At 40.8% G+C, this 19,696-nt stretch overlaps 1 protein-coding gene across 2 annotated transcripts in view; it reads left to right on the forward strand.

The window, feature by feature from the left end:
* The first annotated feature begins 1,266 nt into the window (after nucleotides 1-1,266).
* The window catches only part of LOC120921889 (cytochrome P450 4V2-like), a 75,968-nt gene continuing 57,538 nt past the window's right edge, over nucleotides 1,267-19,696 (forward strand). For both annotated transcript variants that reach the window (XM_040334388.1, XM_040334397.1), the window contains exons 1-3: nucleotides 1,267-1,588; nucleotides 7,712-7,824; nucleotides 11,333-11,418. In XM_040334388.1, coding sequence (XP_040190322.1) covers nucleotides 1,393-1,588; nucleotides 7,712-7,824; nucleotides 11,333-11,418 — 395 coding nt within the window. In that variant the 5' untranslated portion in view covers nucleotides 1,267-1,392. The remainder of the gene's footprint in view (nucleotides 1,589-7,711; nucleotides 7,825-11,332; nucleotides 11,419-19,696) is intronic.

The raw sequence follows: 19,696 nt of genomic DNA on the forward strand, positions 1-19,696 counted from the left end.
TTAAATTGCATAGAGATGATGTGGGCTTAAGACGTGAATAATATTCACAGTACTATCAGTATAAATGAGGAGAGCAGGATTCTCCATTGTGTTACTAGAAAAGTTTGGTTTGACTCTACCAGCAGCTACTTGATTGATAAAATTGCAAATGTCCCAAAACAACAGTCCTAGAGAAGGAGGATGTCTACTCTGCTAAGAAAATGACAGGGGGATGCCTGCGGTGGGACATATATAACCTAGGGCTGATCTACAGTTTAATTTGCACTAGTGATCATTTTTCTGTAGGTGGTGCTAAGTAACTCATGGTCTTATGATCTATATCAGCCTTTCTCAAGCATTTTATTTTAGCGGAACCCTTCTTAGGTCTCAGGGAACACCTGATAATAGCAACTCTCTGGGAGTCATTGGGAAAAACATTCTATACATTGGTGGCCCATGGAAAGAATGCCCCCATCATAGTGGTGGCCAGAAGGCCACCCTTACAGACAATGAAAAAGACATTGGTGTCCTGCAGCTGGCTTGACAAGTGGTGTTGGCCTTAGAACTATGCAGACACCATCAAATAAAAGGTCAATCAGCAAATGCGGAAGGAACACCTAGCAACCTCTGAAGAAACCCAAGGGTTTCTGGTTGAGAATGGCTGGTCAGTATAGCTCATTGTCCTATTGTCTATGTAATTTATGGTTCTAATTCATACTCCGTTTCTGTGTATCTCAATGGGCAATAGAGAAATGACAGTATTGATTCATTCACAGAGTTATTACTGACACCCATTACCAGCAAACGGAGTCTTCCAAATTCCAACTGCAAAATTGTATTGAATTCTGCTGAAAATTGATTAAAAAAAGTTGTTCTTTGGAATGTGGTATTAAATGTAAATTATTATAAATGATTTTCAGGTTTCTATGACTGTATGGGGCTAGGGGATTCCCATTAAGAATGAGAATTTCTGAACTATAAACTCTTGCATTATCTGTAAATTTGACTTGACTTGAAAAATATAATTATTGTGTTCTCATACCCTGTTGGATTAGGTATATGTGTTTCCGTACAGTGCTCCTACACTGATGGACACATATGTCAAACACTTGATAGCTGCTAAAAATAATGCACGGCCTTGACATGAGATCAATACTTGGCATAATTTAGTCTTCACTGATTAGATAATCTAAGCATTGTTAATGTTTCACAAAACCCAGAGAAGAAAAGTACAATGTAACATTAAATACTCAATATTATATCTTACAGTAGATATATATTCCTACAGAAGACACATTTCAACATACGTCTGGAAACTTTCACTACAAGAATTTCACGCTACACTGCTGGGTTGGGTGATTCTTCTCAAGAAAAAGATTGCAAAGAATAGAATTGGAAGGCTCCTATTTAAATATGGCGTACACTGGAGAGGTCCAGTTGCTAGTCTGGGTTTCTGCAGCTGTTATCCTTTTGACCATACTGGTCATCGCCATTATGCCATTTCTGAGCGACTATATTCACAAATGGAATATAATGAGGCCAATTCCAGGGGTTAGTCCTTGTTTCCCCTTGATTGGAAATGCTTTGCAGTTTAAACCAAGTGGAAGAGGTAGATATTTTATGTTATAGCTATTTATATTATTAATATTATATTGTACCATATCCATAGTGGTTTAAATTATACAGAAAAATAGCACAAAGGTTATCAGAGGCCTGCTTGTGAGAGCTAACTCTCTGGTAGTGAACAGGTAGTGATGCAAAGTATATGTAGCTAAGTTGATGTGCACAAAATGAAGATTTGGGTCTTAGCCGTTTGCTGTTCTATTACCAGTTATACAAATATTTTGTAGTGTCACAAATATTGATGGAGGAATGTCTAAGCATGTTTTCCCCAATGATTTTGCCAGGTTCATCGCCTCAACTCTCAAGCCCTGTACACACGGGCCAGAATCTCGTCAGGAAAAAACTGTTGTTTTTCCTGACGAGATTCTTGGCAAGAATCTCTTGCCGCCCAAGTGTACAGACGCGGTGACGTCATCGCGTACAACGAGCATGCGCTTGTCACAATCGATGCCCTCGCCGCCATTTTGCTGCACCCTACCGCGCATGCGTCAAAGTCATTTCGAGCATGCGCGGGTTTCCACAGCGACAGGTAAGTATACACACTTTCGGGTTTCTCGGCAGGAAAACACTGCTGAGAATCACAACGAGAAAATAGAGAACATGTTCTCTATTTTTCTCGTCTAAATTTTAGGCAGTTTTCTTGACGAGAAACCTGAAAGCCTCATACACACGCTCGGTATACTCGGCAAGAAAGCTCTGCCAGCAGTATTCTTGCTGGTTCTTGCCGAGAAAACCGAGCGTGTGTACGAGGCTTCATACTCCACTTTCAGGTGGACTTAGTGATGCGGCAAAATATGACTAATAAGGGTTAACGCAACTATAAAGTTACCCAGTGTTTAAGATACATTTTAAGTGCGTTTGTTGCTTTAATAAACACTGGCCAAACACCACCTCTGGTTTTCAGCTTTTTTCACAAGGGAAAGGGAACACTTTACATGCTTCGATAACATGCTGAAAGCATCAATAATGCGCCTATGGCATTGTTTTTATGCGTTCAGTGTGCGTTTTTTTAAGTATTGCAGTTGAATTAAATGGAAGTGGCAGGTTGTGCCAAAACCTACAGAACCTAAAACACATTTAAATTCTTAGGCTAGCCATAGACGGTTGGAATCTGAACTGGCCAAGAACCATGTATGGGCAGGATGTACCAAGTTGATCGATTGAGATCATCACTAGCAGCTGCTATAGCCACTTCGATAATGACTGTCTTCTCCCGGCGTGGATTTTCCTGTCAGCACTGTCCAGGAGTGTTAAAAAAAACTCTGTTTTGTCCACATCTCTAAGCCAATGAGACCTTAGCAGGTTTTCAAGTGAATTTCATTTTAGTGTTAGAATGGATACTTTTAAAAGAAAGTATAAAAATACCATACTTAAATGAGCTGCCATCCTAGTGCAATCATTCAAAAAAAATACAAATTTAAAAATATTATAGAGCAGTGTGTATGATCATGAACATGTAAATATCTGTTTTTGAGAGCTGCGGCAGCGGAAATAACAAGGCAAATAAAGAAACTTTCTCTGTGACTATAATTTGGGAGTAGTACTAGTGGGGGCTTGTGGTTACAGAAGGTGATCTAATTGAAACAGCACAAGCAGCAGCAAATAGGACATAAAACTATCACTGATCCAATAGTAATTCTTCTTACAAAGCGAAATGTCTCACACTTGTGGTAGACAATTTATTTTTACAAAGATGATGCACAAATGTTGCTGTTGCTTTTGCCAACTTAGAGATGGAGGCTGTAGAAATAGTGCAACTTTACAGTCCATCATTGTTATCATCCTCTTGGTGGTCCCTGGCATTAGTGATAGACAGAGGATCAGTAGGGATAATGTTGAGATTTGTGTCAACTGTGGTTTTGCACCAAATCCATGGGATTCATGTTCACGTGCATTTTTTGTGTGATTTCACTGGGTGGAGCCTTTTTTAAACCATATTGCATTGCACGCCCTTTGAATGATGGGCCTCAGAAGGGCCAGTGATTGGGGAATTTCATAATCCAGCTGCCTCACTGTAAAATCCTGGGCGCAAAGTAGCCATATTGTTAGAACATGTTGGAACTCCCAGGGAGAGTTGGGAATCTGTACTGTGTATACTGAGAGATTTGGATGATCTTTGCTAAATTGCGCTGTTCTGTGCTGTGATGGATTGCAGTGGTGTGCTACAATGTCTTATTTGCATAACCCCCCAATTTTTTTGTTAGAACTTCTTTCTGTATAAGCAAACATTGTCATTGCTTGCTAGCTGTTGGTCTCCCCTTTGCAGCTTCTTTATCTTTAAAGGAGAAGTATGGACAAACTTCACCCATGAGTCACAGGTGTGCACTTTGTTCTGCACTCCTGTAACCCAGATTCAGCCGACAGCGGGCTCAAGTCTGCTGTTGGCTGACATCAAAGACCTGGTCCAGACTTTGCAGGGATCCCAACAATAATGTTGAGATCCACCCAGATGCCTGACCAGCAGCCTTTCAGCTTCCCATTTCTCTGCAGACAAACAAGGTAGTAGGATCTGTCCTTCAGTTGTAATGGCTAGAGAAGTTTTACCCAGCTTAGTGTGACTCATGTGGAAATTGTCAGCAAATATTAACTCTTTGGGCGTTGACCTGAAATGTTCTATTAGAAGCTACAGATGAGTTTATCTGGAACCTGAATTGTGCCTCCATGTTGTGGCACAGTTGTAGGAATCGATTGATGAAATTACAGGGTAAATCATGTCTTTACTGTAATTGCATGATTGAGTAAACTGTTCCCTTCCAGTAAATGTCTGCAAGGGTTAGATTACTATTGGATTTATTTATTACAGTATCGGGAACTAGGCTAAGTTGTTCTAATATAGGGTTGTTCCATAAGGATAAGTTATCTAAGAGGTGCTGAAATTTTGCAAAATGTTCAACTTTAAACAATATGGTCAGTTTCAGGATGGGCAGGTGATATTTGCAGGTGAATAACATAGCGGCCTCCAGGAATTATCATCAATTGTTTGGGCCCTCTGCACTACAAATTTTAAAAACTAAGGTAGGAGGTCATTGCTGCTTAGAAATATAGGGGCAGATCCACAAAGCGAGTACGCCGGCGTATCTACTGATACGCCGGCGTACTTTCAAATTACCCGCGTCGTATCTCTGTTTTGAATCCTCAAAACAAGATACGGCAGCATCTGGGTTAGATCCGACAGGCGTACGTCTTCAAACGCCTTGGGATCTAAGATGCAATTCTTCGGCGTCCGCTGGGTGACATTCACGTCGTTTTCCGCGTCGAGTATGCAAATTAGCTATTTCCAACGATCCACGAACGTACGAGTGGCCGTTGCATTCTTTTATGTCATTTCCGTTCGTCTTTTTCCGGCGTATAGTTAAAGCTGCTATTTCGTGGCCTATAGTTACACCTGCTATGTTAAGTATGGCCGTTGTTCCCGCGTTTAATTTGAATTTTTTTTTTCGTTTGCGTAAGTCGTCTGTGAATCGGGATGGACGTAATTTACGTCCACGTCAAAACAATGACGTCCTTGGGAAATTTAGGAACAGAGCATGCGCAGTTGGTTCGGCGCGGGGACGCGCTTCATTTAAATGAAACACGCCCCCTACTTGCCGCATTTGAATTCCGCGCCGTTACGCCGCTTGAGATACACTACGCCGCCGTAACTTACGGCGCAAAATCTTTATGGATTTCATTTAAAGCCAGGTAAGGTACGGCGGCGTAGCGTATCTCAGATACGATGCGCCGGGGCAGATCTTTGTGGATCTGCCCCATAGTCTAGTCATTTGCTAGAGTGGTTGCTATACTCAAAAGACTTCTGTTTGACTAATAACAGTTTCTGTTTAGCATTCTCATGTAACTTGATTATATATAGTTATATATAGTCCAGACACATTCTTCAAAGCCATTCGATTCAATTCAGTTTGGTTTGCTTTGAATAGAGATTCAGCGACATCACAGGTCTTGGTTAGTTACTCATTTGCCTGGCAAGAGGATTTTTAATAAAGAAAATAGTGGATTTAAGCATCCCCTGTTAAATGCATCATTGCATCTCAAAAGGTATTTTTGGTAATAGGATCTTCATTAATTTCTAGGAACAAATGTAGCTGATTCAGGATGTGGTTATTTGGTCCAAACAGGTCAAGCCTAAAGAGGTGGATTTCCCACTTAGGCTTGATATACAGACAGAATTCTCACCGCTCCAGGTGAGCCTCGTGATGATCAGGGGTTGTTGAACCACCAGGGTGCTGGCAATGCGGTAATAGCAAAAAAACCATGACTAAGCACTGACGCCAGTGCGAAACGTTGGCCATACTGATTTTTGTGGGCTTGCAGTGACTGTATGCACAGTTGAAAATAAAGACATCTCTTTTAAAGAAAATTTTGGAGTGCGGCTGTCCAGCTTTTGTTCTTAGGCTTGATATAGGAAGGCTAGATATAGAAGTGGGCAATGATAAATTATACCTCTTGTCAAATAAGTTATAAACTCAAACATAGTTTTAGCATTGTACAACATAAGATCAATATGAGAGAATGCCTGTCTGCCAGGGGGTGAAACATTAGAATGTGAGGTTCAGAAGGAAGGTTACATGGAGAATACTCAATGGGGTAGGGAATGGGTTACACACGATAAGAAGGTACAGAAAATATAAAGGCATATAAAAATATATAATATATTGGCCCTCAGAGTCACATTTAGTTTTGAACAGATTTATGTATTAATGTAGGGTAAGATGATCAGATATTTAAAATGAAATCCGAGGACATATTTTCTTCTTTTTTTTTTAAGTAAATATTGCATAAAGGGATAGTAAATTGACGTTTTCAGTATTGCATGCGATATTTGGGAAAATGTGTCAGATCACCTAAAAAACCGCATGCAATCTGCTTTAGTAAATGGAGCCCAGTGTCTTTTCTTGGCTTACTTGAATCATTTAAATATTTGTCTTCCCTATAGCAAAAAAAGTCCCACTTTTTGTTTCAATAAAAAAAGAAAAAGTTATTCTATCTGACACACCGTACTGCACTTCAGAATCTAGCTATACATTATACAGTGTGGCAGGCCTTCTTGGACCACAACACCGGCTAAACACAAATTTACAAATTGCTTGCTGATGATGTATAAAGTAATAGATTAAATTCTTCAGACATATGTTTGTTGCTTGTGTGACTTTAAAGGGGTTGTAAAGGTTTGTTTTTTATTTTCTAAATAGGTTACTTTAAGCTAGTGCATTGTTGGTTCACTTACCCTTTCCTTCAATTACCCTCCTAAATGTGTTTTTTCTTTGTTTTCTTTGTCTGAATTTCTCACTTCCTGTTCCTCCTCAGTAAGGTGTTCAGTAAGCTGTTCTAAATGACTTTCCACCGCTCGGATGATGGTGGAAAGCTTAATGAGGAGAAACAGGAAGTGAGAAATTTAAACAAAGATTTAAAGAACATTTAGAAGGAAAATCGAAGGAAAAGGTAAGTGAACCAACAATGCACTAGCTTAAAGGAACCTATTTAGAGAATAAAAGAGGAACCTTTACAACCCTTTAAAGCGGTGGTTCCCCCTAAAACTAATTTCTAACAATAGATTCCTAAGACCCGTTACACTGCGGGTAGGCTGGCTTTTTTTTTTTTTTTTTCGTACATACCGAGATCTCCCCGTCTCGTCCCTAGGCGGTGGGCGGAACTAGTTGATTGACGTTCCTCGGAGGGGCGCGTACGTGACGTCACGACTTTCCGAAAGAAGCCGAACGTCGCTGCGCATGCGCCGTATAGAGTCGGCTCTATACGGCGCATGCGCAGCGACGTTCGGCTTCTTTCGGAAAGTCGTGACGTCACGTACGCGCCCCTCCGAGGAACGTCAATCAACTAGGAACGCCCACCGACAAGGAACGAGACGGGGAGATATCGGTATGTACTAAAAAAAAAAAAAAAAAAAGCCAGCCTACCCGCAGTGTAACGGGTCTTAGGAATCTATTGTTAGCAATGTGTTTTAGGGGGAACCACCCCTTTAACTACTGAATGGTTATGGGAATAAATAACTCTATGAGTAAAGTAGAAAAACCCCTGTGAAGACACAATCACACCAATTTGGAACTAGACTATTCTTTGTTTACATTATTTATACTTGTCATGTACTTCCCAGATTTCTTCTGTGAACTGGCTGAAAACACAGAAAAATTTCGACATCTTCCTCTTATGAAAATATGGGCTGGACCGGTACCTTTCTTGATATTATACCATGCAGAGACTGTAGAGGTGAGCTGACCTCAATATGCTCAAAAAAGTCTTTACATACCATAAATACCTTGACATTCTCCATTAGAAATGTATACTATGGCAATAAATATGACATTAATTGATCCTATGCTATGGATATAAAAAGCAGAGGAGCCATTGTATGTAACTATACATGCAGCTATTTAACCCCAGTCTTACATTCATATGTTCTTGTTCATACTGTATTTCTTGTCCTTTGACTAATATTTGCTTAAAGATCTTTGCTTAAAGATCCACTAATCTTTGCTTAATATTTCCTTCAGTACACTCTCTGTCATCCACTGTCCCATTGATGACAAAGCTGATGATGGATGTGCTGCTTAAATTTTCAGGTCATTCTACACTATTTCCTGGTGCTAGTCTCCATTCTAGAAGTAACAGTTTTCCTCGTTTTATTTTGTCAGTTGGTGGCCTTAAAAGTTGAATATATATTTAGAGACCTAAAAGTCCAAGATCAGACATGACTTTATTTTTTAATATTTGTATAGAGTAGGCCAGAGATAGAACTTCTGTCAGATTGCCATTGCTGTGTGTAATGCAAGGACAATACTAGGGATGTGAAAGACTTGGGACACCCTCAGGAGTGTAATGTTGTTTGTGGATATATTGCACTTATGACAACCCTGCTTTATGCTGTTTTGTACTGTATCTAATTAATTTAAAATGTGTAACTGCTAGGCTGTAACCAGCTTAAGCTAATGCTTAACTGTTTTGGGCTCTGTTGGTTTTCCCTAAGTCTGGTAGGTTGATTGCTTTAGCCTGTTACTGGAAGGAGGTTCCAGTAATCTGTGTGGAAGGATTAACCACTAGGTCTTTGATATTTACCTGAGCTAGCCAATCCCTGAGCAGCTACATTCAGAGGTATGGTCTGGAGAGATTATAGATGTTTGGGAGCACCTTTCCAGAACAATTTCCAAGTTAAAGTTGGAGCAGATACCTGAAAGAATCTGGGATAAACAGACTTAGGCCCCGTACACACGACCGAGTTTCTCTGCAGAATTCAGCCAGAAACTCGGTTCAGAGCTGAATTCTGCCGAGAAACCCGGCCGTGTGTACACTTTCGGCCGAGGAAGCCGACGAGAACCTCGGCGAGGAAATAGAGAACATGTTCTCTATTTCCTCGTTGTTCAATGGCAAATTTCGGCTCGCCGAGATCCTCGGCGGCTTCACAAGGAACTCGACGGGCAAAACGATGTGTTTTGCCCGTCGAGTTCCTCGGACGTGTGTACGGGGCCATACTCTTGTCTAAAGAGGATTGCAAAGAATCTGGTTTGATTTACTAAAACTGGAGAATGCAAAATCTGGTGCAGCTGTGCATGGTAGCCAATCAGCTTCTAACCTGAGCTTGTTCAATTAAGCTTTGACAAAAAACGTGGAAGCTGATTGGTTTCTATGCAGAGCTGCAATAAATTTTGCACGCTCCAGTTTTAGTAAATCAGCCCCACTGTGTACTGCTCTTAAAGGGTCACAGATTGACCTGGCTGTCCTCTGTCCATTTTTTAGACGTCAATCTCAAAGAACCCAAGTCTGATTTGGTTATCTGTCCTCTTATTTTGTGCTTAAGGGGTATCCTGTACCCCTTAACCCACTCTCCAGTTTTGAGCATTGCATCAATAGTAAAAAGACCTTAGAGACCTACAATTTTGTTGGTGAGCTATTGGATCCTTATAATGGACAGGTAGCCACAGGACAGGTAGAGGGATACAATAATATTCACAAACTCTCTAGGAGGCAGAATCAGAGCTCAGGAGAATGTATTATACAGAATGCCAGGGTCAGTAGTATGTAATGCACAGAGAGCAGGTGCAGTGTGTGCTGAACAATATAGCATACATATTCCAAGGATCGAGATTATGTAAAGCACAGAGCGCAGCAGAGAGAAGAGTGTAACAAACAAAGTGCACTGTGCAGGGGTCAGGAGTGCGTACCGTATACCCCCAGAACATTTTACCTCCTCATAAGACAAAAACCACAGAACATATACAGTATTTCCAGGCCTTAATGATCCTGGACGCGTGTCACTGGAGATGCCTTAGCTGTGATGTCTGATTCAGCATCTTTGTTTATTCAGGACAATAAATAAGTACAACATGTGCCTCAATGAAAGGAAGGAACAAGAAATAATAAAACTCTGCAGATATTCTAACCCTTCCAAACTCTATTAAAAATATTTTTCTGTCTTCACTCCCATTCAAGAGACTTCCACTTCCTATCCCTTTGACACGTTGCCACAGGAAGTAAGAGAAAATTCCCGCTAGGGGACACAGACAGAGGTTTTAACTCTTCCCTAAACTGTGTACAATTAAAACAAATTGGGCTTTAAGATACACATGTCGATTTTTGCTTTATTTACATGCATGTATAATGGTAATGATAATCAGGGCAGCCATCAGAAATTTTTGGGCACCTTACAAAGTTTTAGGCCTGCCCCCCCCAAGCCGGACCACTAACATTCCCCAGGGTCTGCCCATGGGCCATCCCACTGAATCTACACAACGGCCATCCCACCTGTACTCACTCAGTCCCTGCCACACCTTTACGCACTCAACCCCTGTCACAGCTGTACGCACTCAGTCCCCCCTTCAAACCTGTATATATGTCACCCCCCTCACACCTGTATATATGTCAACCCCTCACACCTGTATATATGTCAGCCCTTAACTCCTGTATATATGTCAGCTCTTCACACCTGTATATATGTCAGCTCTTCACACCTGTATATATGTCAGCCCTTCACACCTGTATATATGCCAGCCCTTCACACCTGTATATATGTCAGCCCTTCACACCTGTATATATGCCAGCCCTTCACACCTGTATATATGTCAGCCCTGCACACCTGTATATATGCCAGCCCTTCACACCTGTATATATGTCTGCCCCTCACACCTGTATATATGCCAGTTACCCCCCCCACACCTGTATATATGTCAGCTCTTCACACCTTATATATGTCAGTCCCCTCCCCACACCTTTATATATGTCAGGCCCAACACCTGTATATATGTCAGCCCCCCTCACCTGCAAATATATGTCAGCCCTCCTCATACACAAAGCTCTGGCCCCTCCCTGTACACAAACAAGCCCCTTCTCTTTCCTTCACAGCCCCTAATTGTAAATGAGGTCTTCCTACCTAGTCTCAGCTCTTGTTTCCACAAAGCTGACATGTTGCTGACACACAGAGGAGCTGCAGTTTATCACACTACATAACAGTACAGGTAGCTCACATGAGGGGTGCACATGCACATAGTAGCCAGATGTAGCAGTAAAGAGCTTGATGTCTGAGCTCAATGACACAGAGCAGCAGAAGCTGACAAGATTGTTTCTATAGTGCTCCCCTTCAACTGTTCTGCCTTCCCCTGCCCGTGCCAGGCCCCCGGGACCCTCACAGTTGTATCGGCTCTGCCCCCTGATTATAATTAGTATTTTTTTTCATATGTGTAAGTTGTTTGTTGTTCATAAAACACATTTTAAACATTTTTTTTAGGCAATATTAAGTACTTCCAAACATATGGACAAGGCTTTCCCATACAAGTTCTTTCACCCTTGGCTCGGAACTGGTCTCCTTACAAGGTACTGTGTCATCTCGTTAAACTTCAGTATTTTTGTTTAACATTTTAGGATCCCTGAGTAATGATATTGCATACATTTAGGAAATCAAATAATCTTATGTGCTATAGTTCCAGAATCATAAAATGCTGTACGATGCCCAATATAAATGACTGCCAAGAGACCCCTGACACTTGGACTCCAGATGTGGTCTGATCCCACAGGCTTTGTCTCAAATAATATTAGTAGCTCAGTTGTTTTCTACTTCTATTTTGTTCTTACCTGACAGTAGGTAATCTTATGTGCTATAATTCCAGAATAATAAAATGCTATACAATGCCCAATGTAAACGACAGTCAAGGGAACCCTGCCACCTGGACTACAGATTTGGTCTGATCCTAAAGGGCTTGGCTCACAGCGTATTAGTAGCTTAGTTGTTCCTACCTGACAGTAGGTATGTTGTTCCTATCTGACAGTAGGTATTTTATGTACAATAGAAAACCTTATCTATACAGTCAGTCCCCAAGTTAAACATCTGGCTTACAAATGACTCATACTTACAAATGGAGGGAGACAACAGGAAATGGGAAGAAATCTACACCTAAAAAGGGAAATTTGATCTGTAAGAGTAATCATGGGAAAAGGGTGTCTCCACTGAAGATTTGTCACCAATCCTTGTTTCTACAACAACTCAAAATTTTCTAAATCCAATTGTCACAGGCACAGAAAGTGAGGTGACATCTTCTGGACAGGGGCACAGACAGCAAAACAAACATGAGTGTCCTGTCCCCACTTCCAGGAGACCTCACAGAGGCAAAGTATGTCACAGATCCTGGGCCGGACTTACCATTGCGCTTAACTGGGCTCAAGCCCATGGGCCCCGCCCAATAGGGGGCCTCTCCCATTTAGCTTAAATTTTTTGCAATAATATGCTAATCATTTATTTTTTCATATCCTTCGGGACAACACTATGTTTACTATTGATGACTACACGTCATCATTATGCAACGCGGTCGCGATGACGTCATTAAGCCCGTTCATTCTTCTGTGCATGTGCAGGCATTCCGAATGACACTATTTATAGCTGCAGCGGCTACCGATGGACAGACGTGACAGCTCGTACGGCGGAATTATATGATCCCTCTCCATCTGACAAAAAACATTTGTCATTAAATCGTTCATTCAGGAGATTCGTAATGCTGATTTATCTATGAAACAAGTGTATTTGATTGAGGAATTGAATCATTCATTCAAACCCAATATTTTTTTTAAATAATTCAGATTAAACATTTTTTAATAGACTTCAGCAATTAACATAAATTATGTCATTTTGTTTAGTTGTTTGTTTAGAATCGTGATCTCTATTTTTATTCTCAGTTTATCCAGAATTGTGTAGCTCTAATACATAGCCTGTGTATGTATCATTTTGTTCTATTTAAAGTAATGTAAAGAAGGTAGGGCCCGGAAGTGACTCAAGCCCTGGAGTCCCCACCACCCTAAGTCCTGCCCTGCACAGCTCGGTCCCCCTCCTCCTCCCTCCTTCTCCCCCCCGCGGCCAGGCCAGTAGGAGAGCGCAGCACGCTTCATGCATGCGCAGTAGTGACCCAGTCGTGAAGCCAAAAGACTACACTGCCAGGTTCTCTTACCAGTAATGGCGGCAGCTGATGGAAACATCAGCTGCGGTGCCAACATCGCTGGACTCCAGGACAGGTAAGTGTCCTATTATTAAAAGTGAGCAGCTGCAGTATGTGTAGCTGTTGGCTTTTAATTTTTGCAGGGGTGTGCAGAGTTCCTCTTTAAATGGTACTGTGAGTTATCTTGATAGAGTGAAGGTGGTAGGCACAGACACGTCATTTTTTAGGGTTTCAGGTGCTGACCTGCATATTCGTTTCTATCTATCTGTTTTTGATCTGAACACAAGATTTCACTTTTAAAGTTTAGTTCTTTTCAAATATGTTCTATGTTTTTATTGATTTCCATTTATCTTTCATTAGTGTTAGCACATAATTTATCAAATTTCTGCTTTTGTTTTTCAAATATGATGACTTCAAAAGCCAACTAAGACATAAGTGGAAAGCCTCAAGACACAGTGATGGTCTCTTATGCCTCGTACACAAGTCAGACAGGCTTTTTTTCTCGGAAAGTCCGGCCGTTTGTAGCCTCCGTCGCACTTTTTTGGTTGGAAGTCCAACGGACATTAGATAGATAACTTGTTCTCTTTCTTTCCGTCAGACTTCCGATGGTCTCTCGGCGGACTTTTGCACGGTCAAAATTCCGACCGTGTGTACGAGGCATAACTTGCCTTCATCATATTCCCTCTGTATGACCTCCGTCCAGCAGGTAGTGCTCCGACTCTAGCAGCCAATTGCCAGGCCTGAATCATGTCACCTGAAGGAGATAATTGCATCATCCACCCTGTGTAATCTCTGACGCCATCTGACACAGAGCTTAAGCTGGCCATAGATGATTTGAATCTCAACTGCTTCAGCAGAGACCAATTGTGATTCGACTATGTATGGGCAGGTTGACTGTAATGAAGTCTATCCATCGATGGATTGGGTACAACCAGCATGTCAGATTTTTCATGCGATTATTGCCAGTGGCTATGGCGGCTAGAAATAATCGCTGTGTGTTCTCCAGGCAGGAGCAGCTCCCTGTGCCCCTCGCCAGGAGAACACAATAGCTCCACGGGAGGGATTACCCTCCAACACTGATTGTGTTGATATGGGAATCAAGCAATTTTGTCTACTGCAGCCCAGGAAAGAAAATCACACAATATATGTCCGGTTTTAGCCTGGATTCACACCTATGCATTTTTAATGCTTTTTGCACTTTGCAGATTTGGACTACAGTCCATTTAACATGGTTTCCTATGAAACACGTTCTGTGGTGCAAATCTGCAAAATGCAAAAAGCACAAAGAATGCATAGGTGTGAATCCAGCCTTACACTGGATTTGATCCCTGAAGGAACAGAGCGGAAGAAGAACATGGGAAAGTTTAGTATATGGCTCGATTCACACCTATGCATGTTGCTTTTGAGCCTTTTTGCAGTGCTTTTTGCGGTGCTTGCTGAGTTTTTTTTTTTTTTTTTTTGCCAGCAATTTTTTTTTTTTTACATTTCCTTTAACAACCAGCTATAAACAGGTTAAAAAAACGCAAACCGCAAATCGCGTCAAAATCGCGGTACTTGCGTTTTGGATGGGGGTCCATTGAATTCTATTACATGCAAAACACTGCTTTTTTTGCGTGAAAAAAGTACCTGACCCTTTCCAAAAACGTAGAGGCACAAAATGCATTGATGTGAACATGTTCCATAGGAAACCATGTTAACAAAATTCCTTGCACTTATGTAAAATGCATCCAAAAATGCATTAGTGTGAATGGAGCCTGATTCACACCAGGTTGCAGTTTGCATATTTCAGGTGCATTTTGCGTTTTTCAATACACGTTTTTGATCCATTGAAGTCTATGGAACCAAAACCCAGAAAAAAGTCCCTGTCCCAATCCATGAAATGAACCAATGTGAACTACATCCATAGGAAACCATGTTAAATGGACTGTAGTGTGTTTCTGCATCACTGAAAATTTACAAGAGATGCCATTGCTAATTTGCTTCTAAAATGCTAGTTGCCTGGCTGTATCTGGCTTTAGTATTATCTGAGACACTGACCTGGAACAAGCATGCAGATCAAGTAATGCCCTGTACACACGATCGGAATTTCCGATGGCCTAAAATCCAATGGAATTTTTCGTCAGAATTCCGTTCAAGCTGTCTTGCATACACACTGTCAGACCAAATTCCAACCGTCCAAAACGCGGTGACGTAAAACACTACGACGAGCCCAGAAAAATTAAGTTCAATGCTTCTAAGCATGCGTCGACTTGATTCTGAGCATGCGTGGGTTTTTTCTCTGTCGGAGTTGCACACAGACCATAGGAATTTCCTATCGTTTTTTTTCCATTGGAAAAAAATAACACATGTTCTATGTTCTAACACCAATGGAAAATACTCAGTTTTCCTGATATGCATACATGTTCAGGGGCAGCAAACTAGGAACAATTGAAGCCTTTAGCTAAGCAAGACTTATATATGATAAAATATTATCCTATTGAACTTGGGGAGTCTGTTGTGTGTGAACAGCGGTGATGTGTTTTTATATGACTGTGCTGCTTTTTATACTATAACAAACATTTCTTATATTACAAGCACATTTCTACTACTGTATAACCTCAGCATTTATTATTTCAATGACAATAACACCCTGCAAGACATGCAAATAAACTGAATTCACATAATAAATTACTCTGCATGACTACTTATTTTTCATTGCACAAAGTGAATTATGAAAAGCAGGTTTCTGCACTTTGCATCTAAACTTATGCTTATCCAATTAGGTTACATTAGCTCAGCTGGATCCTCTTGGGGCTCATGCTTGGTGATAAGCCTTTAGCAAAAACATTAAAAGTATTTATTATGGACGTCATCCTCATACTGGTCTGCCTGGCTGAGTTGATTTATAAGAGGCTGCTCTGTGTGAAGATAAAATGATTTAAATGTTCACTGCTAGATTGCTACATTATTCATGCGGCTTTTACAGTCTAATGCCACGTACACACGACCGTTTTTCATGACGTGAAAAATGTAATTTTTTTAAATGGTCATTAAAAACGATTGTGTGTAGGCTCCAGAGCATTTTTCTCGACGTGAAAAATGGCCATTAAAATTTAGAAAATGCTCTAATTTTTCGTGTCGTTTTACACGTCGTGAAAAACGGTCGTGTGTAGGCTTTAACGACGTGAAAAAAACGTGCATACTCAGAAGCAAGTTATGAGATGGGAGCACTCATTCTGGTAAAACTAGCGCTCGTAATGGAGTTAGCACATTCGTCACGCTGTAACAGACTGAAAAGCACGAAGACTGAAAAGCGCGAATCGTCTCTCATCAAACTTTTACTAGCACAAAATCGGCAAAAGCAGCCCAAAGGGTGGCACCATCCGAATGGAACTTCCCCTTTATAGTGCCGTTGTACGTGTTGTACGTCACCACGCTTTGCTCGAGCATTTTTTTTTTCACGATCGTGTGTTTGCAAGGCAGGCTTGACAAGAATCACGTCGAGAAAAATTACATTTTTTTCTAGGACATTAAAAATGGTCGTGTGTACGCGGCTTGAGGACTAGCTTGCTGTAGCCACCTAGCATTGTTTAGCAGGATTGGCAGATCTTTCTGTACTGTCCATTTACAATATATGGAGAGAACATTGCAAAATTCTGTTGCATGGACTCTGACTGCACCACATTTAGGCCTGTTTCACACTATTGCGTTTTTTATGCAATTTCCTCCCTAGTAGTCAAGGCGCTGCTGCTGCTTTGCCTGGAACAAGCGTGCAGGTTTAAAAAACATGAAATACATTTCCAAATCACATCAGAACCGCATGTACATGACATTTCTGTGTAATTACATACAATGGGGCCAACATTTGTCTGGAATCGCACAGAAGTAAGATAGGAACCTTTTCCAAAATTGGTCTGTGCTAAGTCGCATTGATGTGAACAGTCACCATTGAAAAAAATGTGATATCCATTGTCATACAATTCTGTGCAACCAGGGCCGTCTTTAAGGCTCTGTCAATGTTGTGGGGCCCAAAGCAGCTGCCTCATACTTGCCAACTATCCCAGTTTAATTTATTTTGTCCCTTGAAGTTTTAGTCCTGTGCTGTGTCCTGCTATCTCAGTGTGAAGTGCTGCTACTAATGCTGCCCAGCTCTGCCCTATTGTTGTGTATAGATGACTTACCTGCAGACCCTGTGTTTACATGTAAATAACCGCCATTCATATCTAAATTACGGCGACATTCATATGTAAATAGCTGAGGCCGGCGGCATTCATATGTAAATAAAGGCAGCATTCATATGTATATCATGCACCTCTGCAGTGAAGCGAGGATGTGCTGTAACCTCTAGCAACCAATCAGTGAGCAGTATTACTGTACAGTAATCTCTAGAAACCAATCAACAAGAAGAAATCATGTGCTGTAACCTCTAGCAACTAATCAGTGACCCGTAATATGTGCTGTAACCTCTATCAACCAGTCAGTAAGTGGTAATGATATGCTGTAACCTCTGGCAAGTGGCAACCAATCCCAATCACTGCCTGATCTGATACAGTAAACTTATTTTAAGTTTAGCTGATATTTATTGTATGTCTCAGAGCAGGTGGAGAGCAAAATTGCATGGGGTGGGGGGCCCCAAGAATTTTTTTGCCCAGGGTCCAATCAACATTAAAGACAGCCCTGTGTGCAACTCAAGGTTCATCAGAAATTAAACTAGTTTGTTACCAAAATGGCAGGATCAGCATATGCAACTCTGCCTAAAAGATGCATAGTTTCATATTTGAGTTCCAGTATTTGAATGTATATGATATCCCTGCTTATCACAGAATCTTGTATTAGGTTTCAGTATGTTGCATAGTTGTCACACAGTTTTTCATCCTTAGTGTCCATGCAAACTACTTTAAGCTATCAGGATTTTTTGAGCTTCAGTGTCTAGAAGCAGAAAAAAATTATTTTGCAGAGTTTCTTGGAACATTTTTTTCAGCAGAAACGCTTCTAAACGCTACTTATAGCGTTTTTTTGGTCTTTTTTTTTCTTTTACTGCAAAAACACCAATAAAAAGCTAATGCTCCTAAATGCTCTTAAAGCGGGGGTTTACCCGGAATTTTTTTTAACATTAGATTGAGGCTTCCGGGTATGATCTTCGGGACTGGGCGTTCCTATTTGATTGACAAGCTTCCGACCGTCGCATACAGCGCGTCACGAGTTGCTGAAAGAAGCCGAACGTCGGTGCGGCTCTATATGGCGCCTGCGCACCGACGTTCGGCTACTTTCCGCAACTCGTGACGCGCTGTATGCGATGGTCAGAAGCCTGTCAATCAAATAGGAACGCCCAGTCCCGCGGAGAACATCTATCTCTAAAACGGTATTTACTGCATTGATTAAACAAAAAAAACACCCGATTGTGCTTCCCACAATTAGCCTCAATCTAATGTTAAAAATGTGTTTTGTGGGTGAACCCCCGCTTTAACCACTTCAGCTTTGGAAGTATTTACCCACTTCCTGACCAGGCCATTTTTTTGCGATACAGCACTGCATCGCTTTAACTGACATTTGCGTGGTCGTGCAACGTTGATGTCTTTTTTCTCTCAAAAATAGAAATTTCTTATGGTGGGATTTGTTCACCTCTGCGGTTTTAATTTTTTGTGCTATAAACAAAAAAAGAGTGACAATTTAGAATTTTTTAAAAAACATACCAAAATGTTTTACTTTCTGCTACAATAAATATATATATATAAAAAATGGGCTCCATGCACACTAGCGTTTATTTTAAGCTGTAAAAATCAATGGATAAAAAACGCTGGTAAGAGGGAATACTCGTTAAGGTAAGGTACTTTTACAACAAAGCCAAATGCAATGCGAGAAGCCTTAAAGCCCATATACCTGATCAGAAAATCATATGAAAAATATCGCTTTCAAAACGATCGTACGATAATCTAAACGTTAGAACACAGCTTTCGATAGCCGATCATGACAGTTTATCTGATGTTATCCAATTGGACAAGCACGAAAAAATGTCTTGTACAATACCAGATTGTATGATTTTCATTTAATCAGTACGGTTGTTGTTTGAAAATACAATACAAATACACTACCAACGGATTACATCACTTCTTAATTTTTATCGTAACAGAATTTTTGTTACTTCAGTAAAGTCTTTATTTTCGATATGAGATTAGCATGCAAAAAAAAAACAGACGATCATTCGTCCAATAATCTCATGGGGTGTACATAAAATGACTGCCACAGTATGGCAATAGCAACATTGATAAACAGTAAAAAAGAACACACACAATAAATTTATTAATGGCTTTAAAGTGGTTGCAAACTCAGAAGATCTGAGATATGAACCTACAGTAATTGGGGTGATCTGAAGTGTGAAGCTGAAGGAATTGAGGTGATCTGAGATATGAACCTACAGGAATTGGGGTGATCTGAAGTGTGAATCTGAAGGAATTGGGGTGATCTGAGATATGAAGCTGCAGGAATTGGGGTGATCTGAGATATGAACCTACAGGAATTGGGGTGATCTGAGATATGAAGCTGCAGGAATTGGGGTGATCTGAGGTATGAAGGGGCAGGAATTGGGGTGTTCTGAAAGAACTTTATTAGGATGAACAATATGACCTCACAAGTTATTTTTTCCAGCCTCATAGCACACATCTTCTAAAACAAAGAAAAGTTATCATTTA

Source organism: Rana temporaria, chromosome 1, assembly GCF_905171775.1.
Source record: "Rana temporaria chromosome 1, aRanTem1.1, whole genome shotgun sequence".
Classification (NCBI taxonomy): Eukaryota; Metazoa; Chordata; class Amphibia; order Anura; family Ranidae; genus Rana; species Rana temporaria.